Source organism: Falco cherrug, chromosome 5 (genome assembly GCF_023634085.1).
Source record: "Falco cherrug isolate bFalChe1 chromosome 5, bFalChe1.pri, whole genome shotgun sequence".
NCBI classification, from domain to species: Eukaryota; Metazoa; Chordata; class Aves; order Falconiformes; family Falconidae; genus Falco; species Falco cherrug.
In genome coordinates this window covers 79,853,960-79,880,625 of record NC_073701.1, presented here as the reverse complement: position 1 = coordinate 79,880,625, position 26,666 = coordinate 79,853,960, and the positions used below count along the sequence as shown (strand labels likewise).

Sequence of the window (26,666 nt, the reverse complement as noted above, 5' to 3'; positions counted from 1 at the left end):
AAGACGTAGGTAGGAAGTTTCTTTCCTTAAAAGTGCTGTATCATTTCTTCTTCTTTAACTGAAATTCCAACCAGAGTTAAGGAAATACCCTTATGAACCACTTCTCGTTTCTCTCCCTCCAACCAACTGGATATGCACAAACAGTGACATGACTTAGTCATGGAGAGATTTGCACTAGTCTTTTCTTGTTTGCCCTGCTGTGTTCGGGTACCTGGGCTCTGGGGCAACGCTGTTGTGTAGAGGTGACAAAACTGATAGAAATCCAGCCACTGCCGGTAGGTAACTACGGTGGCAAACCAATGTTTCTTCACTTTAACTGTGGGGTGAAAATCAGGCTAATTGGGTCTTGCTTTATTTTGTACGTGTGACGGAATCCGTTTATCTGCCATCTTCTCTAAGGCAGACCAAAGAGAGTATTGTTTACCTTCTTCCCATAATTTGGCCTACTAATTTTGTTGCTAAATGCTAATTAACCCACTTGATAATTACATAAATGTGTTAATACTAATAAATTCACTTACTAAATCCTAGTGTTAACATTTGTAACATGCCACGTTGTTGCTGTACAAATACTTTGACATGTTTTCCTGCTGAAAGTTCTGTGGCAACATACTGAAGACTCTTTAAAATACTTTTCTCATTATTAAATGTTGTTACTTTAAACTAAGAATAATGATCTTGGGGCATAAAGATTTGACACATATAGCTATGACTATTTTTTCTAGGTAATTCTAACTTAACTTATTTTTAACTTGTACATTCCTTTCCACATTAGGACCATTGCATTTGAAAGACTTGTTCTCTGCAATGCAACTTATAATTAATGCTCTTAATAATGACTTACCAGTAGTAATCTTTAATTCCGTGTTCACAGAACTCTCATTTAAACTAAGTGCGAGTTTCTCTTGATTAATCCCAGTAAAATCAATCATCTTTTGTTAATTAATATGTTTTTATTTAGTGGATACTGGCTGCAAACTGTCGAGCAGTTTGAGTTTACCCTAATATTACTCCTCCAGCTCCTCCTCTGTAGTGTGTACCAAGTGCACAAATGTTTGTTGTGCTTAAAATGGGAATGCTGTAAATTCCAACTCTAACACCGAAGGACACATACTTGTTTCTGCTAGGCTACCTTTTCATTCTATTTATGGTGGTTTGGAGCAGTTCTTGTTCTAAAGGTTTTTAAAGGTTGATTTCAGAATTTAAATAATTATAAAAGGAACTGAATTTTGATCTGTTGTACATTAGAAATAGTATTAATATCTTCTCTCTTTTTTGGCTAATTGAATTACTGCTAAATGGAACATGTTGTGAACTAAGATTATTTTAAATACACATCAAAAGGCAAGACTGCTTGTTCAGTTCAGTACTGAAAGTACCAATTAGGCTATTTTTGAGAGATTTCCATTCAGCTGTGGAGTACAGCAAAATATAAGTGTTTGGAGCCTTGCACTCTCTAAGTGTTCTCTGAATGAAGTCTCAGCTCCCCTTCATACCAAATATTTGTCAGTGCTAGGCTGGAAAGTATCTTTTCAAAGTCAAACATACAAAACTATAGTTCAGAAAAGACTTCTCAAAATAAATTACACAATTTTAAGTAAAAATTTGTATTCATTATAATTTAGGTGTTTTCTCACTAACAGCTAGGCTCTTTATTTTACTCATTTCTAAGAATAGTGACAAATAGAAATCCTATGAATTTATTAAAATATTTCTAGCACCACACAATTACTGCACTGTAAATCCACTCTTACTACTCTTAGAACATAAGTGGAAGTGTATTGCCCAAAGAATATACTGATTTGTAGCTGGTGTTCAAGTACTGAAGGTAACATTTGTTAACCCCATGAACAGCATGCCAACAGCATCCTGAAGCATAAACATGGTCAGACTCATTGCCACTTACAGCCATAAAACATATTGGTATACAAAAGGGACTAGGTGGATTTTTAAAAAAAAAAAAAAATAAAGAAAAAAAAAAAGAAAAAAGCTCTTAACAACTGATATGAAATATTTTTTGTTACTTTTTTCTCATATAGCTATCCTTGATGTGCCATTCCTGTTTTTGACAGAAATATCGCCTACTGCTGTCAACTAATCCAATTTGCTCCCCTTGTATGAAAACACACTTTGTGGCCAGATCCTAAGCTGAGTCAAAATGATGTTGCCTTGATTTCAGAAAAACTGTTTTCTGAAGCTGAACCTAAGATGTCTACTTTGAAAGCTTCCCCCCTTGCCCTCCTTATCATTCTGAGTCTGAGGGAAGCAACAGAAAGTACATTTCTTAGGCTGAAGCTGGTTTTGTCTGTGCCTGCAGAAGCGATAACCCTTCACAGACTTAACTTGTCGACAGATCAGCATCCCTGATGCGACTAATTCACCAGATCACCTTATGCCACCAGCTTTGTTACCTCCATTCTTGCAGTACGTGGGCTGAGGGGTGCATACCTCGGTACAGTCTGTTTTCAAAATGAGGGAGGACTGAAACATGCAAAAAGCAGTTAGTAATAAGCAGTGCTGTCATCTGGTGGTGAAATTGTTTCCACTTTTAACAAACCGATGATGCTTTTCAACCAATGGGTTTCATTTCTTCAAGGAAGTTGGTGTAGTCCCCTTGGCATACAGTCGTGAATCTTTCACATTAGAAATAGGCAAAATCAGTGGTTTTATCCAAAATCACTAAACCTTTTGAACTTTGTTTTTGAAGAAGAATAGCACACCAGAGATAGGCTTAAGGGTTCAGGTTTTGCCTTTTTATTTGGGAAGTGCATTATAGATTTTATTATTTGTGTGCAGACACTACTTGTCCATTGGAATGAAGAAGTAAGGGCAAAAGTATATATACCTCCCTCAGAAATATCAGTATACTCAAATGCCAACCTTTTTGCACGTTGTGTTTGACGTCCATATCCTTACATTCCAGGAAAACACACTTTTTAGATCTAGCTTCTAGGAGTGTTTTGCTGTCTAAGACTGAACAGGAGGGATATTACTGCCATCATTGCATCTCAACTAATATGGTATGTGCTAGCCTGGGAAGCCAGAAAAAATCTGTAGCAAACAATGAGAAACTTGTTACTTCATGCTCCGTCTTCCTGATTTTAAAGGCTGACCTCTCTGAGTTCTCCTAACTTTTAAATAATAGACATAAAATAGACATAAAAAGGAGAAAATGATAGTTTTCACATGAAAACAATTAAAAATCAAGGAACAAACCAGAGACTTTTGAAACCATTCAGAAATTTACTAAAGTAGCCATCACACCAGGGATTTTCTTCTTTTGGTTAATTCATTTTAAAGTTCAATCACCTGACTTTGTCATCCGCACATAAAGGTAGTATACGCAACTACTGGTTCTCTCCAATGTTAGAACATGGGGTGTGTTTGGAACATTTTGTCTCCAGCTGAGTCCAAAAGTCAGCGGTTCCCCATCTCAGCCAAGAAATCAGGTAGAACAACTTTTGTGGTGTCTTTCAGCTGCCTACCGGGGCAGTGTAAGAACTACCAACAGAACTCCTTTCTGGCACCTTCCCCGGAGGAGTTGTGCATGGGGTGTGCCTTGGAACATTTTGTCTCCAGCCAAGTCCAAAAGTCAGCGGTTCCCCATCTCAGCCCAGAAAGCAGGTAGCCCTACTTTTGTGGTGCCTTTCAGCTGCCTACCGGGGCAGTGTGAGAACTACCAACAGAACTCCTTTCTGGCACCTTCCCCGGTGGAGCTGTGCATGGGGTGTGCCTTGGAACTTGTAATGCTATTCTGTTTTTTCTGCTGAACAAATGGCACTGATGGAAGTTCATTACCAGACAGTTTTTAACTAAACCCCAAATGCTTGTATTTTCAATATTCAAAATTGATTTTCCTTGAATATGTTTGTGATACTCTTTTCTCCATTTAATGGCATCTTATCAGATGACTTAATTTGAATAACTTCTGAAGATAGAGATAAGTTTTTAAGTAAAGGGATCAGAACCTAGCTAGCTCTTTAAACATGTCTCGCTGTACAAAAAGTTCCTTTCCATTCTTCAAATGCAAAAGTCACATTCACTGGCCTGTAATAACAGCAACAATAAAGAGGAACAGGAAGAGTAAAGATTTATTATATTCACAGGTCTCACGAATCAATGAGCGCATGGACAGGGTCACTGTGCAGAGTCAAAGTAAGGACATTAGCCAGGGTTTCATAATTTGATTGTGGTCCATTGCGATGCTTGTGTGTTCTATTAACTTTAGTGCCTGGTTTTATTCACAGTTTAGATTTTCAGCTTAAATTCTAACTTAAATCAAAGCAATAGTTTTGTAAAAAATACTTCCTGTAGTTTGCTTTGCTTAACTTTACAGGCTGTTTTTATAGTGCAACGTTGAAAACTTGAGTCTTTTCTGACAGTGAAGACCACAAAGTCATCGAGACTCATTGTTATTGTAAAACATGACAAGCTGGCCTTAAGACCTTAGGGATCCTTTCTTCAGAAGTCAAGCTGGCAATGGATGAGGAGCCATCAGAGCTGTGTGTGTCTTAACTGCAGGAGTTCAATTAAGAAGCCAAGAGTGTCTCAGGTATACCCGCGCAAATGGCAGTGCTTGCTTTGATGACGTCTCTGTAGTTGCTCAGTGCAGGTACTTGGCTTCCCCCAACTCATTTCTGATTGCACAAGGAGGTTAGCACAGAGGAATACCTGAAAGGACTGAGCTCCATCAATGCTCAGTGAGTGCTAGAGAATACCACAGTGGGGAAATGCTAAATGCAAAATCCCTGAGTCTGCAAGGGGATTTGTCAGGAAACAGCAAGCCGTAAGATGTAGCCTCTAACAGCCAACACCCCCAGAGCTCTGCTGCCTTTCTTTCCCTGAAAGAAATGCTGCTCTGCTGCCTATGCTGTGCAGAAAAAAAGTTTCCTTACCCAGCACCGGTTTCTGCAAAATCTATTCTGCAGTTCTTTTGCTCCCACATTCCTCTTGCTTTTCATAATGATTGGCAGTGTGATGGAGAACTTCTTTCCGATTGCTCCCATCCTACCACATATTTATTGTTATTTGCTATTTTTAGGCATTGGGATACCAAAATACAATGAGCAGCAGTCATTGTTGAAGACAAACTTTAAAATGTTTCTTCTACAGTCTCTTCACCCTTGAAGGAACATTCACAAGTTCCTGATGAATATGATGTCAAAGGTTAAATAAGATGAAAAATAGTGCATTAGAGTCACATGAGAATTTTTTCTTAACTTGAAAGCTACAGTAAGTCATCAGCTAAACACAGCTGTGAGTTGCCAGACTGGGTGTCTTCTGCTTTGTATTCTCTCTTCATGCATATTAATGGAGAAGGTCTCATCTAGTCAGATCAAAGTTCCTATAAGAAAAATATTCACATTTAAAAATTAATTACTCTGTTTAGCTTAAGTAATTAATTGAAATAATCATACATGCTTTTATAAACTAAACATTAAAGTGAACGGCTACATTATTTGGTGATAGTTTTTAAGATAGAGCAGAAGTGTATAATTGCTAAGTTAAATTGAAGTTTCATTTTATTATGAAATAATTTCACAAATACGATTCTCTCAAGAAGTTTAATAGAAAGAGTAGGACAAACAAACAACTGATGTTCATTTGTAATAGGAGTTGAAAAGGACTATTTCATCACTAAAAATGCTTTTTTTCCTAACCCTTAAAATCCATTTGAAAGTCCTCAGAAATAAAGCTAAAATAGTCTGTGTTTCTTATCTTAAAATGGAATTAGACTTTTCGGATACTTACAGAACATTTTAATAATTAAGAAGTCCATAATTATGTGCTTATTTTCTGGTACAGTGGCTGAAAAGAACATGAAGCCCCGTAACTCAAACAGTTTCACAGAGGTGTTGTGTTCAGGAGTAATGATAAATGATGTGATCCTATCAGGTTGAGAAATTTCACTTCAAAAGCTGTTAAAAAGTTTGGAACAAATTAACATCCAGCATAAATGGCAAACTGTAATGAAGTCTACTGAGTTCTGTCCAGTATGCTATGACCATTTTAAGCATACTGTTTTGTAGTAGAGATTTAAGCATTTATTAAATTCAGAGTGGATTTTCGTCAAAGAAAAAGTTGCTGTTGTAATAGACAGTTCTCATAGCCAAAAATCATAAAATTTAAACACAGAAAGGCCTATTAGACCACTTATTCTAATTCCTTTAAAATTACAAGCTTTTGTATTCCCTTCAGTTATTATGCAAGTACTCAGCTTTCAGTCCAAGAATGTGTTTGATAAAAGTATGTCTTAGATTTGGCTAATGTATCTCTTCCAGAAAGTCATGGACCCTTCGTTTGAAGAAAACAGCAGTTAGAGCATTTGGAGTATTTCACTGTTTATTCACATAATTTCTAATATGAGCTTGCCTAAGATCAGCTTGTGGCCAGTGGCTCTTGCCATGCTTTTTGTGCTTGCTGAAAGACCCTGTCACAATCAGCATCTCCCACAATTTTGAGATTTCAATTTGACAACAACAATATAGCTGAATTTCTTTAAACTTTCATTGAAACAGCCCTTTCTTGGTCTTCAATGACTTCCACAGTTCTTTTCTGCATCCTTTCAATTTTTTGTGTGTTTTAAAAATGTTTAAGGTAGCAATATTTTTAGGATTCCATTATTGATCTCTCTTTAGCCTAAACAAAAAGGCTCCTATTCACTACTTCCTTTATGACATTTCCCAATTCTTGGGCTGCTGAGTTGCTGGTTGTTTATGATCCCAAATTCTTTACAGAATTGTTGCTTCCAGTCTCTGTTCAGTTTTCTCCACTGTTGCATCCTGTACTTCATCATCTAGCATATGCAAATGTTTATTTGGCTGACTGGAAACACATTTTCTTTCAATAAGATCACTGCTTTAAAAAATGCTTGGTCTTTTTAGTCAGTTTTATTTTTCATTAGTACCAAATCGCTGAAGGAAATGTTGAGTAGTACAAGACTGAAGAGCCCCTCTTTCTGATGCCAAGCCTTTGCTGATTACTTTCTTATGCATGTTCGTTAGCCAATTCTTAATCCATTTAAAACACGCATTATTGATATTGTGTAGTGCTATATTTTTAATTAGAATATTGAACGATACTAAGTCAAAAGGCACACAAAAGTTGAAGTGTATTATACCTACACCGTTACCTTTGGCAACCTAACTTGAAATCTCATCAAAGAGCAGAAGTAGATTTGTTTGACAAGGCTTATTTTGCACAGAACTATGTTGACTAGCATTAATTATATTCATATCTTTTAATAATTTATAATTGAATCTCTTTTCAGTTTTCCTATTATTTCTCTCAGGACTGATGTTGGACTAAGCAGGCAGGGAGTACAGGTATCACCCGCTTGCCCTTATTGGAATGCCAGTACATTATGTAGCACTGCTACTTACTGGAATATCATTGACACTGTTCATGTCTCCCTTAGGTTCCCTAAAAATGCCCTTTTTTCTTATTTTTGGCATGCTAGGTATTCTTTTACTAGTGAAAAAAAAAATCTCATCTGCAAATGTGGAAGTAAAATAGTTTATGTAAACAAACTACTGAAGGCCCAGTTATGCCATTGTGCAATATATTAGAAATGAAAGTAAAATTAGTGTGAATGTGGAAAAAGATATTAGACAACTCTACCGCAGTTTTACAACATGATGGTGTGTGCTCAAATTAGAAAGAGAAATTGAAGAAGTTTGAATATGCATCTGTAATTCTAAAAGGCTGTTACGTTCTTGTTTGCAGAATTACCTTGCCAGTGAGATATAAAATAGAAATAGGTACAGTCAGTTACATGTGCATTCATATCTTTTCTGAATTACAAATTTGATCTCAAAGTGTTCATTTCTAGCTTTGTTCTGGTGGATTTATAAAAATTGAGTTTGGGCTGGACTCTTTAACTTCCTGCATGCTTGATTTTTCTGGTTCTGAGTAGGTTTTAATTTCACCATGATTAGGAAAGCCAGATAATAGGCAAAAGCAGTGCCTAGAAGAAAGTGTATAATCTATTTACTGTTGATATTTATGCTGTCCTTCAGTCCTCAAATAATCTGAAATAATTATCATTTTTGACCACAGCCACTCTAAGGGAACACCTGGGAGGAGAACCAGGATTTCATTTGGGCAAATTCACCACCTTGTTACGCCTTGCATGCATGATAGTCTGAAGAGCCTATATAACTTCAGGAGCACTTGGCAGGAAGGGTCAGGTCACTGACTACACCAAGAGCTGGAGCAGACGTACCTGCAGGACAACACTAAATCCTGGGCTGTGTCTGAGGCTTGTCTGAGTCACGACCTGGATTGTCAGGTGGTGACCGGGTACTATTTCTGCTAGGGCTTCCCCAGAAATCAGGCATGTCAACAAAACCAAGGTCATCCATTTCAGAAAAAAAATTGTAAGGCAGAGAGGCATTTAAGAGAAAACAGTCTGCTGAGAGCTAGAAGATATGCTTTATCAAGTCACCCTGCTTAGTTTGTGTCAGAGAAGAGAACCCAGGTTCCACGGAGCTGCCAGCTTCTTGAATGCTCTACCCCAAAAACCATTCCAGGGTCTTTAAAGCTGTTTTTTGTAAAACATCGCTTTAAAGCTGTTCTGCATTAAACAAATGATCAAATATTCATTGACCTAGGGAAAGGAGAGAAAAGAAGGTAACCCTATATTCAGACTGTTGTGTCAGTGTCAGCATTGTAAGTCCCTGGTCTAAAGAAGGTTTAATGGTTTTATATATGGAAGCACTCCTAGACTGGAGAGATTCAGAGATCCTCACCTTAAAATTTCACATAGTCTCTGACAAAATGTTCTCAGATTATAGGAACTCCTTAAAAGATGAGGAATTAGAAAATTAGTCTCCCAGCACTGCTGGAGAATATCGTACTGGGATTATTGGGCAAAATAAGGATCCTTCTACTCTGAAAAATCTTTTTTTTCCCATTTTTTTTCTGGAAGGATCTTACCTGGTGTATCTACCACATACACAGGATCAAAGCCTCAAAGCAGCTAAGTGCATGTCAGTCTGGGCTGGTTTACTTGTGGGATTACTTATGTGTGGGAGTGTTAAGTCCTTCTGGTTTTTGCATTTATTTCACTGAACCCCTAGTCTGATATCATTTTCTCCCTAGACTTAATAATGATTATCCAGAGTTTCTATAATTACGCTACCAGTTAAATTTTTCCTGGCTTTTTCTAGGTTTTTTTGCTTCCTCAGGCCCTCAGGGCCTTGTACAGTCAAGTTTTGAAAATCTCCAAGGATGAAGATGCCACAACTCCTCTAGGCAACCTGTGCCAGTGCTTAGCCACTCTTTTTACACCTTTTAAAAGAAGCTCAAAATCAAGTCAATGTTTAATGTTTGTAATTATGGTAGTAATCATTTCAAAGAGCTTATGTCATCCAAAATTTTCATAAAACCTAAACTGAAACTTAGTTTAAGACTACTGATACAAGATAAGTCATCCAGCATCCCGGTGGAGAATAAACCCGTCATACTTGGCATTTGACATTGGACTGTCATTGTCATGAAATTGTTAAGTTTTGAGTTTCTACTCCTATTTCATACATGTTGCATGAACAGTTCAAATGGCCATTTCTAATTTTTGAGTGCTTGACTTGCAGTCTCAGTATTCCTTTAGCACAGCATGGCTTTTTCTCCCCATTTATTTTATACTAACAGTACGATTATAAAAACAGCATTCCAGCTGTGCTTTGTCTTTACATAGCAGTTTGATTTTCTAAAGTCCTTTACTACTTCTTATAAGCATTGATTTCTAAGACTTATTTAGATATATAGAGATGATCAGGGATTGAAACTTCAGGTACTTTTTGAAAATCAGGGCACAGATCCATTTTTACCCTCAGTGGTTCTGCTTTGCAACGACTGCAACTGGCACAGCAAAAGGGTGGAGAGGTTTGCAAAACCATAGCAACAGATCTCATCAGCAAGGCTTTAAATTCTTTTCCTGTTTGTGAAAGTTTGGGACAGTACTGACAGGATATAAGCACTTGAAAGCATATCATACGAAATAACCACTCCTGACAAACTTGATTTTTGACTTTGTCAGCAGTTAGCTGTTTGTCTTTTCGCTGATGCTCCCCTTGCCTGGTGGGATGGTCCCATGGTGGTTCACTAGGACATCAGGCTGCATGGAGGTCTCAGTCTGCTGCTAGCAATCTGAAGTCCAGAGAAAGCAAAAAGCAAGCCATTGACTTTTCAGCGGTCTTCTTGTGACAGAACCCACTTCCTTATTAAAATACAATTTTTAAAACAAGGTAGTATAGACTTTGGACACTGCAAATTTCTTACCTTTCTCATTTAATTTGAAGACATGTGATATTCTGGATTTCATGTTTCAGGTAGGTCTGTAGTGGGTGCTTCTGAAACAGCAGCAGAAAACAAGGCTGCACAGCAAGTCCCGGCTCTGGCCATACAACAGGACATATTTTCTTTCCTCCAGCACGTTGCATGTTGCCCAAGATCGATACTCTGGTTAAAGTGGCATGCAAGAGACTTCATGTTTGGATTCTAATTTAAGAAACTGCTTGACTGTCTAACTTTCAATATGAGCTTAAGTATTACTGAAGCTGAAGGAGTAAATAGGTCCATAAGTAGCTGAATGATTTGGGACAGTTTTACATGTATCCTTACATATGACAAATCAGAACTTGAATTAATGGTATGTGATACACTTTCTAAAACTAACACAAAGATCTCTGTTAAGACAAGTAATATCATGATTTAAGTAAATCCCAAATACACATGTAGTTTTTAAAACCTTACATGATGGGATGCATACCTTCCTAACATAAAACAGGGGAAAAACTAAGCAGTGTATTTAAGATTTCACATCAATATATTAATGTAATGTAATGTTATTTAATAACTTTAAAGCTTACATCAAAATAATTAATATTGTATTCATTACTGCGTGGCTTAATCTTTTTTATATGACTAGAAAATTAGTATAAAGAAACATAATTAAAATAATTCTAGACATGCCACTATAACATGATTAAAAATAAAGTAGGACTGCAATATTGTACAAAAATACAGCTAATTTAAATGCAAACCCCTTTTATGGGCTATTTATCTCTGCTTATGTATGTTAGGGGAATTAAAAAGAAGTTTGTTTAAATGACTGAAATTTCTTTTCAGAGAAAAAAGGGCTGCAAAGCAAGTCTTGCTATTATTTAGCAAATATTAATCACGCTTACACAGAGGCCGCTTGAGAAAAATTTATTACAAGAAATTTGTGACCAGTCATGCCATAGGAAAAGGAGAAAGCCACAGGGCTGAAATGACAGTAAGGTTTGTGTATGCAGTGCTCCTCTGGTAGTTAAATTGCAGGAATGTGACATTGATCTGACATGGGAGCTGTTTGAAGTAGCAACTGTCAATCAGTGTAATCAAAGGATGGCCCAAAGTCTTACTCAATTAGCCATTTTGGCATGACCGCTCAATCTATAAAGTCCTACCAACTCCAAAAGTGATCTGTCCTCAAGAGGCACTTCAAGAAGACTGCATGGTTTGCAGATAGTGAACAGTCATCCAGGACTATAGCTTGGACTTTATTTTATTTGGGTTTTGTTTGGTTTTTTTTTGCAAAAGTACAGCAATGCTTCATTTAACTGACTGTACTTACTACAAGGTGAGCCAAATGTGGATTTAGGTAGGAGTGAATGTCTGCTGCTGTTGATATTACTTGAAGTTGGTTGGATTGTTTTTCTTTATACTTTTATTTACTCTTTCAAGTACGAAAAGGTAAATATAATGTGCTACTAATTTTAGAGTACATAATATGCCTGTAGATTTGATTGCTGTGATCGATGATTTCAACAGAGATCATTCTTAAAAGAGAAGAGAAAAATGTGTAGTGTACTTCTGGTCTTTTCTCAGGATCATGTTTACCTTTTCTAATTCTATTTTTCTTTTATTGTTATTCAGAGGGTTTATTCAGCTGTGTTAGGAGAAAACAGTACACAAATGTGTAAGGGTGCAAAACTGAAAAAAAAAAAAGATTTAAGGTTAATAATAATTCTAACCATGTGTTACTAAAACTGAATCTATTGCTTTGAAGTTTTTTAGAGTGAACCTTTGGGCAAATACTGGTACTGGTAACTTGAAACTTCAGCAATTATTTCCATTCCTTCCCAGGTACAAACACACTTGGAAAATCAGTCTAGATACCACATACAGCAAAGCCAGAGGCACCAGGTGAAGCAGTACCTGACCCTTGATACCAAGCTGTCCAGCCAGACGCTTTCCCTCTCCCACTCCCACACAATCCAGCCTGCAGGAGTGAGCTCCATTTTAAGAAACGGACACATGCCTCCAGTCAGCGATATTGGCACACCAGAAAGCCCTGTTACCAAGCTGCTGGCCCTCGGAGGCGAACACGAAAATGCGGTAGGGCAGGGCTGGTGAAAGGAATGGGGAAACGGGCTTTGCATGCTTCTATAAAAATGTTAGAAGACCCACCTCATATTAGTAGTGGGCAAGAGCTGGCTTTCCTTACTTTCATGGGGCCTTTGATGCCAGCACTTGCTCCCTGAATCCTTTTAGATTATGTGGGTGATTCCCTTGAATACCTGTGATTAGCTTATTGCATGATCAGGGTTCTAAATTGCTGCCAGTTAGAAAGTACTGTTGTATCATTTTATCTATGCATCATATAGTGCTGTATGTTTTTTGTATGTGTACATAGCAATGCAAAACTTATTTTTTTTCGGATGAGAGTTATTTTTACCTAACAGTATTATACTAGCTGCATAACAAAGTTAAATACTGATTACCTTAAAGATGTAACTGAATTGCTCATTCATTTTTCAGTTAGCTGATATATTTATATATGGGTTATCTTGGGTAAATTGGCACAGATATGCTAACTTTAGTGACACCATCGATTTTAATAGAGGTACAGCTATTACACAATGTCAGATTCTCAGACAGCGTGAGATGTAGATCATTATGGCCTTTAATACTTCAACAGATTTCAAAAGAGGCTGCTTATTAGGTGAAAGGGGAATTCCTACAGAAATGAGAAATGGAGATGCTGTATCATATCTTGGGCTTTAACAGAACAGAAGAATCTTACAAATACACTGTGGCCCATTTGAGCGTTATGCAGCTAAGCATGAGGGAACCGAAAAAAGTAAACCCGACACCCGCTAGAGACCTCCTCTGGGGCCCCTCCATTCCTTCTGCATCAACAACTGACGTTTCATACCAGGGTTATGGATGACTGGAGCCACCGGTCTGCAAAGATTGTTTTAGATGGCCTTTGTGGAGGGCCTCTGCAGTCACCTCAGTGGTAGCAAGTGAGCGCGCTGCAGCCGTTCTCAGGCACTTTGGGCACCTGACCAGCAGTAACCAGAAAATACCACTCTTTGTGCTGGAAAGAAAGACAGCTGCTTGTAAACCACACTCCTGAACTGTGATTGGTGATGACTAGAAGAAAAAGTTGGCACTGTCCAAAATCCTTGCAGGCATCTTTCCAATGATTTGAATAACCCTGTCCCAGAGCCACGAGGAGGTGACTGTCACGGTGTAATTTCCTAGTATGATGTGCCCTGTGGTTCAGTGTAGGCTGTAGTAATATTAGTAAATAATATAGACCTGACACACAGGTTGGTGCAGTGAACTGTAGTCGCTCATATTGTCTAATCGCTGGCATTTCTTGGCATCCTTTTGTCCCTGACAGCACTTTCCTAGATCAGTCTGGGCACAACTCCTGGGACTGCACATGTCTGGTTTTTAGAGAGGGAGAAGAATGCATGGGTGAGCTGTGCTGGGCCACGTGGCCCCAAAGTCTGCATTGAAAGGTCCCTGGCCTGTGTGATCCTTTCTTTGATTGCATAGGACCTTCTAAATTTCCTTCAGCTACAGCTCTTCAGACAGCTCTCAAGAGCGGCTTGAAAAGCCTCAGAGCATGAATCAGCTGTTCCTGCAGACTAGAGTTAAGGGTGACAGGTTCATCATGGGATCTTTCCTAAAGTTATTTTGTGAATGGTATCAGACCAAAATTATCACTGAAAACTCATGCTGTACCTTATCCAAACCTATATACATCTGGATATCTAAAAAGTATTCACTGCTTCATCCCTAGTCATTAATTAGCTGTTCCATCTGTTTCAGTAGGTTTTGATTCAGATGAGGACAAAAGGGGGACCAGAAGGCTGCCTGGAGATGTAACCAGTGTATGCCAAACACAATGCAAACCTCTGCCGGCTGAAACTTGAGAGCAGTAACACCAAATCTCGAGTGACTCACACTCTTGCGGAACCACCGGTTCCTTTCAGCCTTCCTGCACAAACGCAACAGTACGCCACGGATATAACGCATTTGATGAAGGTGACAGATCACAGTTACAACTTAGTAATGCACTCCTGTCACCTCATCTTGGTGTTGCAGTAACGGGTTAAAAAAGGGGAATGAGCTGGTGTCTGGGAGGGAAGAAGAAACTTGCTAAACCACAAAAACTGTTTTCACAAGAAGTGAAAGATGTGAATATTGTGTAAAGGCGCTTGAGTTATTTGATTTTTAAGATATAAACTTCTGAAATTCAGTTTTATCCCTGTAATAAACACACAAGGTTAATTCCTCTGTATTTTCAGAATAACATTGTTTCCATTATTACTTGTAATGATTGGTCTTAAAATATTATTTTATCAGATGGAAGAGGTGATTGAAGACATAATCAATATGGAATCAAGTTTTAATGATGAAGGGATAGGTTGTTCTGAAACTCCTCTACTAATGCAAAGAACTGTAAGTATTTTGTTGAATTTTGTCCTCCTGTTTATAACAATTTCATTGAGTGATTCAAGCACACGCCAGAATTCAGAGGCTAAAGCAGTACTATCAATGAACTGTTCTCCTTTCTCTTCAGTTGCTTGTCCTTTTGTCAAGAAATATTACAGGAAAGGATCCCAGCGTAGTAGGACGCAGCTGTTTGAAGTGGTCTGAACAGCATTTGGGGTTCTAGTCCAGCACCAGGTGTGGTGCGTAGCACATTAGAATTACTAATTCCTGGGCAGGACTATGGATGAGGGGAGTCTCTGGACACTAGATGGCTTTTTAAAGTCTTGTTTAAAGATCCTTCTACCTCATCTAAAAAAAGTAAAACTTTCCCCATGTAACAGTTTCTATAGTACAGTAGTTTCTTCAGTAAATGCTAAATCAAGGATGGGTTCTATTTCTTGGCTTTTATAAAGCCAAGTTGCACTTAGCTGAATAATTAATTTCAAGGACAAATGAGCGAAATGTAACTTTTCATATGGAATGCTTTATAAGAACAAACGTAGCAAACCATTAAAATTCTGTAATGACTTTTTGTAAAGAAATGACAGGGGATTAAGTAAGGCTACTTACATTTCCACTTACATTATACATTTGCAGAGGAAGGACGGACCTTTTCTGGACACAACACCACATAGTGCATTGTTATTTGTGAAAATAACACCTATCAATAACTGTAAAGCAACATACTTTGTAGAAGGGATGTTCTTTGTCCTCTCAACCCTAATTTATCTTGGGAATTGTTTTCCACAGGGTTTTGCCCTCAGGACCTTAAAATGAGTACTGATAAAGGGAAACTGCACTCTGGTGAGGGCAGAAGGACTTTCACAGGTTTTGACAGTCTACAAAGTTCATTTCAGAATACAAAGTCAGGTGCTTGCTCTTAATCACCCACTGGAGGAGCAACTTTTTCTGACCACAGAACATCACTGGCTACAAAATTACCTTATGAGATAAGATCTCTGTGCCTCTGTGTTGCCCACTCCAGTATCAATGGCAAATGATAGTTCCATGAATACCTGGCATTTGCATGCCAGCTACAGAACTAATACAGTTAGACTGTATCTCAGTACAGAATACAGCAAAGAGATGCTCCCTGGGGAGTGAATTAAAATTTTGGCTCAAATTAACCTGAGGCAGGGGAGGATCCTTTCAGGTGTGGTACTGTGGGATGGTGATGAGAGGCACGAATTCGGGGTTTTGGATTAGAATCATACTCCCTCAACACCTTTTAAAACTGGGTGATGTTAATCTATGCTAATTCCAGCCTCATTAGCCTTTATCTTCAGCCATGAAGGACATCTCTCTCTAAAATGTATTGAATACCCAACCCCTGATGAGCATGGAAATATGCAATAACTTTTAGGTCTAACTGGTATCTTACTTGCAAAGATCTGAAGACTCCTGCAATGCCTGTGGGCCAAGCAATCGTACTTAGATTTTTGTTTGTGCTGAGGAAATCACCAGGCTGCTAGGTAAACCAGGGAATAGCCTGTATTTCCAAATCTCTCTGCAATACTATGGCAAAATACAGCCTGCTTTGAACAGGGCATGCGAGCTGCATCAGTGTGGAAGCAATCAAGCGGTGTCTCTGCCTCTTCTGTTTTCTCTTTTGCTAATGTGTACTCAAAAAATACATGAAATTAACAGGCATATGGAGGTGATTTCAGGCATTTAGCTTAGGACTTATGCTTTTATGGCATCTTTCAGGTAACATCCTAAATCTGCCTGCAAAAATTTTGGTCATAAGCTATGCAATGGAGAATGATAGATAGGCAAGTTTTTCTAATAAGTATTTGAGACAATATTTTTTTCATTTCACATTAAATGTAATGGCATTTTCTTTATCTGAGTTAAAATGTATATAGTACAAGAGTGTTGGCCTAGGAGACTTGAATGGGAGTGCAAGAACATCTAATTCTCCTGAGAAGAGGTTTGTGCTGTACTTAAAGACTTATATTACCTCTCATGTGCTTCTGCCCAAGGTGCTTGGCTATAGTGCCTGCCATCAACACAGAGTAAGTGAGATCACAAGTGAGACTGAGTTGCTCATGTACCTGGCTGATTGCTTGTTTGCTTCCTCTTTACACTTCTCCAGTGCCATGCTTAAGTTTTTTTTAGACAGAATTTCATCTTAGATTTGCACCTCCTTGGCATTGTTTTGAATTTGCCCAAACCGTGCACAGTAATCTCTCTAAAATTCAGAAAAAATCTGACATTCTAAGTTTTCACAATGTCATATAAGGCTCAGGTGGGTTTTTTTGGCAAAATCTTTTCTTGAACAAGCCAAATTCATGAAGCCATTTTCTTTTGTTTTTCTTTTTTCTCAACACTGGCTGAGATTAGGGACTTTGCAGTGCTACCTGTTGTGTGCTGCAGTGAATTAGTGTTTGCTTTGGTTAGATACACCCATGTACCATTTTAGTGGCACATTAAATGAAGACATTGAATTTTGTGAGACCACTCATGAATAACTGCTTAGAGGCTTATTGGCTGACCCTGAATTAATGGATTACAGTCATGTATTAGTAGAGTCAGAGAAATGAAAACAAGAACATTCCTCCATCTCTCATTAAAATAATTACAGTTTCTGAAGAGTGGATTGTCTGGCTTTTGTTGTGTTTGGACCCAAATTCATAGTTTCATGAAACTCTCTGGTTTTGGGTGGCAACTTAAGAATTTCTCAGAGTAGGGACTTCTCTGGCTGCGTTTCTATTGCTCTTAACAGTACCTTAATGGTAGCAACCTACTTTTTATAGTAATGTTTTAGAAGTTCAGTTAAAGTATAAGACTAGGTCCACCCTATGTGCAAGAGGTCTTGATTGTTCTGAAAGTATTTGTAAACCCAGTTCCATCTTTGTCCAGAAAAAATAACTGAAATCAAATCATAGCTATTCTTATGAACTATCGTTTGATAACAACTGTTTGTTCACCACGGAGGAGGTAAGATGTAATACCCTTGAACATGACACCAATTTAAACTCATTTTTCCTTGTCATGATAATTTAGTTTTATGAAACTCTTTACTAACAGACAGCAACATATTTATCTATATTGTAAGGATAGTATTTATTCTTTAAGTATCATATTAGGAACAACAGGTTTCTTCCTGACCTTATAGGAATCTTTAAAAAAATGAAACAAAGAATGTAAGAGTGAGTTTTAGAAGTGAACTAATGTTATGTATGTCAGATATGGTGACAGACATTTGAAAAGCAAACATTTTCCATTTTTACAAGACTTTCTTATTGAAAATCCTCACAATCTATCCAATGTTCTGTAGCGTTTTGTAAAACGCTATGTATGTTATGTAAAAAATAAATTTTAAGTTTATTAACTTTCAAATGTTCAAACCAGGAAATGTAGATGTGCAGGTCTGTTAATGTAAAGCATATATGACATCATCATTAAAAATTTAGGGTCATTTCTATAAAACTGTGGTCTTTATTAATATCTGAAAAAGGGAAGTTTAAGAAACGTGCTGTATTAAGGCAGATGTGGAAAGCATTAGTTCCAGTAAAGAGAGCGAGGGAAAATATGATTTCTGTGCTTTTCAGGGTGTGATTTGACAGCATGTGACCTAGTGAACCTCTACTTGTTACTAAATGTTGTTTTGTTTTGCTAAATGCATGTATACAGCCCTAGGACTCACCAGACAACCCAGTAATTTAGCAAGCACAACAGTGATCTCTATGAAAACATTTGGCATTTTACCAGTACTTTCATTCAGAAATAACTGCTGTAACCCAGATAATCACTGTACAGCTACTGGGATAATGTCCTCTACTTGACACGCAGCCCACTAAAACTTGCATCAAAAGCGTTAGAAAATTTACTGGTTTGGAATGAGAATAAAATGAGAGGATATTAATGTTCTGCAATGGCATGGGCTTATTTTACACCATTCTGGGTGGGATCAGCCAGAAAATAATTTAATTTTATGAAGATTTCCAAGGACCTTCAGTTATTATTTGTTCCGATGCACAAGAAAAGAGCTTTCAGAAGTATTCTTGAAGAAGCCTGGGGGGAGAGAATCTGTAGCAATTAGATGGCTGGTGTTGAGAGTGAAGGAGTAGTGCAGAGTAGTGCTCGGGGCAGAGCACTAACATAAAACTGGCCTTCAAAAAGTTGCCAGCAGTGGCCCGACCAGTGATATGTTGAATCAGTCAGGCTCACTGTTGCTGGAGTAGCAGGTATTGAATGACTAAACAAAGCGGAGCAGTTCCTTTTGGATTGCTTGGGAGAAGATGGAAAGCTTCTCCCTGGAAAACCTTTTCACTGAGTTTTTACCACGTCCAGTACTAAATAGAGCCAAGAAAAAAATATGTTTATATGTTGATTAATTTGTAATATTTAAGAAATGTTTTCTTTAATTATCCCTTGAATGAGTTTGAAAGCAGGAACGTTTCCTGAAAACAATGACTTCTAACCAATAGAAAGCATAGATTTTACTATTATGGATAGATAAATGCACTGTAAGTGTGATCTGAAGAGTTATTCTTACTCAGGGAATAGAGTAGCCATGGTAGTCCTAGATAAGGCTGGAGCAAATATCGGTTTAAACAAGTTATTTTTTTAAAAAATCTCCAAAACAGTTCCCGAAATGGCTCCTTCCTTTAAAGGAAAGAAATACTTAAAGATTTAAAGCAGCATTAATTCTTCCAGCAGCTCCAGCTCTAAGTGCATACTGAAATCATTATGGTGCCATTGGTACTTTGAAGTCCACATCAGCTCAGAGATGTAGAGCTGCCACAAGCAATGAATCTGTTGTTGGGAACTTTGTCTATTTGTCCAGCTAACCAAATTTCTTCAGTTCTCCTTTGGATCTGACTTGGTGTATATGGTATTTATATGCTGAAAAAAGAAAGAATTAAATCACTAACAGAGAAGAGAACAGAATCACCTGGGCATGCTGAAAGGCAGGGGGGTTGCTAGCTGTTAGATGGCAAGGCTGAGCTGGGGGGTCAGCCAGGCATGGGGAACAGTGGCAGAGTGGGGACCACAGTGCTGGGTGAAGGTGTTGCCTTGCAATAGGTCACCTCGGGAAGGATCCTGTGTGGCTTCTGTGTCTCCATTTCATATGCTCAGCTCCCTATTTCACTAAGATTGGGAGCTATGATCTGCTTCCAGTCCACTTTGGAGGCAAGTCAGTTGGAATTACTCCACTTCTGTCACTCTTGCAGGAAAAGAGCTTACAGAGAAAATCCTCAGTTGCCCTGTAGCTCACTTGTATTTGTTGAGCTCCTTTGGCATTTGAAAAAAATCTTGTGTTGGATAGGCATGGAGTAGAGGTTAGATCAGGACAGGACAGGATAGATGTTTTCCTTCTTTAATTTTTATGATTCTGTTAACTACAGATGGTATAAAGTTCTGATTAAATCTGTTAACTATGCATTTGATTTTATGGAGACACTTGATAAAAGCACAGTGCACTCTGTCTGTGAAATCTCACTGCTATTACAAGGTCTTTGAGGTCACAGTTTCTCATCATGGCATTAATAATTTGTATTTGTATTAATTATTTGTCAAATACTGATGGTTACTATCTGGATGGATTGCAAAAACTGCTGTCTGTCCCATCCCAGAAATCATACAGAAGAAAGAAATTCAGGTAGGTACCCTCCAAAGTATTTTATTCAATAATGGCTGTGATTATTCAATCATGAAGTAAAACCAGGTTTGCGTTAGAGGTGCACATAGTATTGCTTATCTAGGCAGCCCCCTGCTGCATAATCATGAGTATTTTTCATTTAGCGAATACTGATGTCATTTGGCAACCTTTGTAAGTTTGTAAAATCTGCTAAAGTTCAAAATCATTTTAAAGAAAGGGCCAGAGTAAACATTAACAACCTCATTTGCTTAGGTTGGGTAACTTGAAAAGGCTGCATAACATCAATGAAAATGCTTTGTCAATCACATTCTACACTAGATTAGTCTTAAAGTCCAGGGAAGAATCAAAGTTCACCTAAGTATATAAACTTCTGTCTAGCACTCCCTGGTATCATTTGCAAGTTTAATAAAAAAGAAAAATGAAGGAGAAGGAACGGTCTGCAGCTATTGGGGAAATAATAGGCTCCTCAAAAATAAGACTGGTGAGCAAATATTTTCTTTGTCTTTCTTCAATAGTATAAAGGTGCTAGATAGGAAATTGTGTCTTTCAGTTGCAGACAGCTAACAATGACATGCATAAGTTGAGAACTCCTCAGGCCTGTTTTTTGCAGCTGGAGGTGTCTTTTGCTATCATTGCCACCGCTGTTTTGAATGTCATACAGATGCCAGAGGAAGGTTTGTTTCCAGTGTTTCACACAATATAGTAGTTTGAGGATGAAATGGGCAGTGTACAGCTCTCTCGTCGGCTCTAAGTACTCCAGATAGATCGAGTATGAGTATTAGCAATTTGCCACATGCTGTAGAAAAAGTTTTCGTAGCATAAAGCATACAATACTTGGGTCAGGAGAAGTGTGGTCCACTTCTGCGTAGCTGCAGCACTCCAAAGCTGTGCAAAATGTCTACATAGCTCAGCTCTGTCTAACACTCTTAACAGCACAATGTCTAATAATTCTCTTTTATTTTGGGAGTAGTCCTCTCTGGCTGAAGGGAGCCAGAAGACTCAAGCTTCAAGCAATTGGAGTAAATTTTTTCATAACTATAAAATGGAGGAAAAGTTCCTTTTTTTCCTCTTCTGGAAATAGACATAAATGGAAGTGTTATTTTAAAATCAACAGTTGTTTGTATGTAAGTACTTCATACAAAAGTCTTCATCTCAGAGCGTAACACACATTACAGAGCATAACATTGAACAGAGGTAAGAGAAAAGGATAGATAAAACAAGTTTTTAACTCTTCTAATATGCACTCCTCACTAATTTTAAGCTCCTGTGCAGCAGGATCTGCAAGCAAATTCCTGCTATTTCGGGCTACCAGGCAGATTCTGTCTTATCCCAAAGCCTTGATTCACACACCCTGCTGCGTGTCTTGTAGTGTTGTATGCATCCAGCAATGCAAGACCTGAAGTCCTTGGTAGATGATGGGTAATAAAGAAGGCTACATTAAGCTCCCTGAGGTCTGTAGCTTATAGGTTATGATTGCTTCTGGGGCTAAATTTTATGAATTACTGTCAATGGCATTTACATAGCTTGAATAAGAGACTTGTGAGCTCAGGTGCAACAACAGTGGCCACTTTGTTCTCCAGGCACAGTCGAGTTCCTTACTGCAAGATAAAGCTAACTTGTGGAAAACAACGATTTCTTGAAGGTCATTTTGAGAAATAACCTCCTGAAAGATGCAACTGCTTCTCCTAGCACCTCCTTCTCCATCAGCCATGGCCTTCTATGACCTTTACTATAGGTGTACAGTAGTTTATGAAGTAGTTACTTAGTAGTACACTTATTTTTATACTAGAAATAAACACTTGTGAACCTATCTGGAATCAACTGCTACAGAAAGGAATTCCAACCAAAGCGAAACTCTACATGGTGCATGTTAATCCATCTGAACACACTAGATCACAGAAATCAGTAAATCCCTTACTGTAATGTATTCAGATACTTAGGTGATATGTGGAATGTAAGAGGACATAATATAGAGCATAGAATATATATATCTGATATAAATACTCATAATAGAGATCTTAGAATCTGTATTTAAGAGAAAATGCCCCGTATTCTAATCCTGCAAAAATAATATCTGGTTTTCACTTGTCCCTTGGCCTCAGTTTTTCACTTTTCTTGTGGTTTTGTGCTGACATTTGTGCATTGCTTTTAGAGGAAGACTTTGAATGATTTGGTATATTCATTTACGTATGGTAGCCAGAGAAATAGAAATCGGATGGAAACAGGCATTAGTTCATTAGCTGGTGTTACTTGTGAAATAATCTTAGTAAAACAGCTAATAGAGCTGTCATTTAATTGCAGTCTGGGTTTCAGAGCCCGGAGGTTAGTTGGGCAGTACTCCTGTAATGTATGAGTTCCAGCTGCAGGTTGGATGATGACAGTATCACAACATCACTTCACTTTTGGTCTGTGTCTGTTATGTTTGTTTTTTAACCAGAAAAGCCAAGAACAGATAAAACCGGCATAAGAGATGATAACTGAAAGAACAGAACTCTCCTGCAAAAGTCTGATTCTCCAGAAAATTCCTTTGCTCGGTCATATTTGATCAGACATTTATCTAGACAATGGACTTCTATGTGTATGATCAGGGCAGGAATGTACTGTAACTGGGAATATGAACAGAGTTCATTTTTCTCTGATGAATAATGAACTAGCATGATGATCATTATTTGAAGATAAAAAATGAACCGGTTTTCATACATAATATATAATATGTAATATAATATATCTGAACATTAAGTCCCTGGTTGAGGAGTGTGTAATTATGAACCATGTTAAAGATAAATATAGAAGGAGTACAATTTGTTCAAAGGAAAACAAGTCTGAAAGGGAAGCATTAGCTTTTCTGCTGTTCTCTTCAGATAATAAAAAGAGGAACTGGAACATTTGGGTATTAGTTATTGCTAAAATCCATCTATTTTCAAATATAAGAATTTTGTATTGCATATATGAAAGGACCTAAACCATTTAGCTGTGAATGGCATCTTCTTGTTCTAGACTCTAAAATCAATATAGTACAACCTTTTTGCACAGTTGACAGTGTAAACACATCCTTAGTAAGAAAAAATGTATCACAGCTTATGTTGTTCAACTTTCTTTAAGAAAAAGAAAAGGCAGAGGTTGAACACCAGTCTTCTGAGTACAGGACTTGTATTGACCCACGAGATTATGCATCCTGTCTCCAGTACCTTTGAATTAGATGAAATGTCACAATTTACTAAAACACACAAGAAATACCCATTTTCTGCTTGGCAAAAATTGGAAACACCTGGTATACCAGATATTGCTATTTAGAAAATGCATTCGCAATGACTGGGTTACTATACATTTATTGATTATTTCATATTTGGCCAAATTAAGTGCACATTTTGAAGTTAATCTGTGAACTTCAAAGATGCAAAAAAGGGGTTTTTTAACTGTCATGAATAAACAAGAAAGAAAGCAGAAGGAATTAAGTATGTAGTTTTTATGTCTCAACACAAATACTGAACAAACTTTTACTGTAAAATGGACTGTGGATGCAGTTCAAAATTTAGATTTCTACATTTGGGGTGCAAAAATGGATAGTAGTACAAAAATTCTGTAAAATCACTGCTTTGATTTTTTAATTAAAATGAATGAGCAAGAACCACTTTGAAATGGATGGGTGCTAATATATTTTTTGTGGCTAAGAAGAAGTAGCCTCATTTTACAAAACTGTTCTTTGAAGTGATGCTATCAATTAGGTTCATGAGAACATGATTTAAGTGGGTTATATTTAGGGTGGGAAAGGATAAAGTATTGTACTAATATTTCACATGTGAACACTTCAGCCTAGATACAGTCAGAGCAAGTACTAGCTCTTAGCAGGCAGCAAAAGAAATTTTCTTGTGCACATACAGTACTCCACCTTTCAGGTTAGGCAGCTACATGGTTTCTTCGTGTGGCAAGTGATGTGTGTTACCTTCCCTGTTACCTGAGTTTGCCAAGTCTGCAGGTGCAGTGCGGGCGATCTGACCATGTGTAACAGGGCCAATGATCCTCAGAACTGTCTGTACTCACAGCTACCCTGGATGTATGCCATATTTCTGTTACTGCAGGAGACATATAGGCATGTAGGCACCTTCAGTGAGTTGCATGTCTGCAGAGATTAACCCTGGAAAAGAGGGCAGCAAAGGAAGTTTTTCCTGCAGCTTGCTTCCGACTTGCCCTCTTTTTCATGGCCTCTTCTGACCTGGGCAGAATGAGGACCTCTGGCAGAGGCAATCTAGTCCTGACCTTCGTATTTCCTGGGGGCATCTTGACCCTTCTGATCACACACTTGGGCTTGTGAATGTGACTGTGAGGAAATAAGACCCCGGGAGAAATGGTAGCTGGAAATAAGCCTCCACTAACAGGACAATCCATCCTGCTGCTTGTTCCCAGGTCCCTCCAGGGACAGCAGGATAGCTGGTGAATTGTTTTGACCTGTCAGGACAGTCCAGATGCCTTTGGTGAAAAGCTCGTGCTATCCTAGGTATTTTAGGCAACTAGAACATGTAAGGTGTCTGCTCGTTAAAAATGTACATACCCTCCATCACTTCCATGATTAGCGACACCCTTTTCGATGCATGGAGAGCTGTTTGCTAGTGGAACTAGTCTTTCTAGCTAGGTTATCCAGGGTTTATTTTATTATAGTCTTCTTTTATGAATGCATATTAGTAAAATGCAATACAGATTATACAGAAAGCAACTGAACAGGATTTTTTTCAGGTTAAGGGTCAAGCTAAAGATGGGATGAAGATTTTGTTAAAAGAGAAGATATTAATGAAGTGTTCCAAGAATCAGTCCTCAGCCTCAGTTTATGTAATATTTTCATTAGTGACCTTGGTACAAAAAATACATTTATGCTGATGAAATTTACTGAGGTAGCAAAAGTAGAAAGTATTGCCAATACAAAGGAGGATGAGGATATCATAGAGGAAGAATTATAGGACTGTGGTGACAGAACAGTATAAATGGAAGGAATGTAATAGTACTGAGTGCAAGGTCATTCATTTAAATACTAATAACAGGAATGTCTGCAGTAAGCTGAGAGCTCATTAACTGGAGATGACAGAGAAAGATCTGGTTACATTAGTTGCTCAGAGGATGACTGTAAGCCATCAAAATGATAGGACTGCAAAAATGAGATAAATATGATCTTAGGATCCATCACAAGAGAGATTTCCAAGAGTCACAAGGAAATATCCACTGTGGAATTCACTGGGTGCAAAACTTTTAGGATGCTGCAGACAAATTAAGGTTTCTACCCTTCAGGAAAACTAACTCAAAGTAGGAAAGGCAGTGAGAGCCCTGTTCGGACATATCATAGTATGAAAAGTCCGGCTAAAGAAGCATGGCCTGTTCAACTTAGCAGACCAAAGCCTTAAGGAGCTATGGTCAGTCACAATAATCCCATGGGAAAGTTAAAACAATGAACTAAATAAGTTAAAGGGATACAAAACCAAGATAAAATTTGTCTAAGAATAGAAATAGAATGAAAGCTTTTCAGCAGTGATTTTTGATTATTCAATTTTTGGAACATATTCCAAATTAAACTATTGGAGATGTGAAACTTAATTGATTTTGGACAGAACATTATTGGTTTATGAAATGGATTATGTGATGATATGTTAAAGGAACCCAATATCCAGGAAATGCCTCTAGTCCACACTGGCATTACTGCATTCAGCAGAATTTTTAATTTAAGGAAAGTCTAGCTGACTTCAGAAGAGGTTGGGCTGTTTTTTTTTTTTAGATGTACAACACTGACAGTGATAGAGCCATGATCCTTATGAACACGAATGTTACTGTAAGACAAACACGTCATGCAAAGTTTAGCCAGAATGGAAAAATATTTCAATGGTATATGATCATGTAAGTGAACACTACTGTGACATAGAGCTGTCTAGGAATTACAGGTAAACAAGCATAGACAACCATATCCATATATTTTATTCCCACATTAAGAATCTTTCTCTTTCATTCCTGGAAGGCAAGGAAATGTTATTTTGTTTAAGTCTTCCTTGAAATTACATAGTTACCATAAGGTACCATGGTATGGGATTTTGAATGCCACGATTTCCCTTAATAAAGCAATGTTTTTCTTGTATTAGTAATGTTTTCCTTTAAAAAAAGCTTAACTTGGCATTAGAGATTGCAAATTGTGATCATAGCTGTCCATTGCTAGACATCCCTGCAGGTAACAAACCCTTAATATTTGCCACACAAACCCACCTGCATAGTTCAGACCTAAGTGTTGGATACAAGAAGTTGCTCTGGA

General features: G+C 37.8%; 1 protein-coding gene across 2 annotated transcripts in view; it reads left to right on the top strand.

Moving 5' to 3' along the window:
• The first annotated feature begins 12,248 nt into the window (after positions 1–12,248).
• Positions 12,249–26,666, top strand: part of TFEC (transcription factor EC) — a 39,650-nt gene continuing 25,232 nt past the window's right edge. For both annotated transcript variants that reach the window (XM_014282042.3, XM_014282040.3), the window contains exons 1-2: positions 12,249–12,381; positions 14,647–14,742. In XM_014282042.3, coding sequence (XP_014137517.3) covers positions 12,301–12,381; positions 14,647–14,742 — 177 coding nt within the window. In that variant the 5' untranslated portion in view covers positions 12,249–12,300. The remainder of the gene's footprint in view (positions 12,382–14,646; positions 14,743–26,666) is intronic.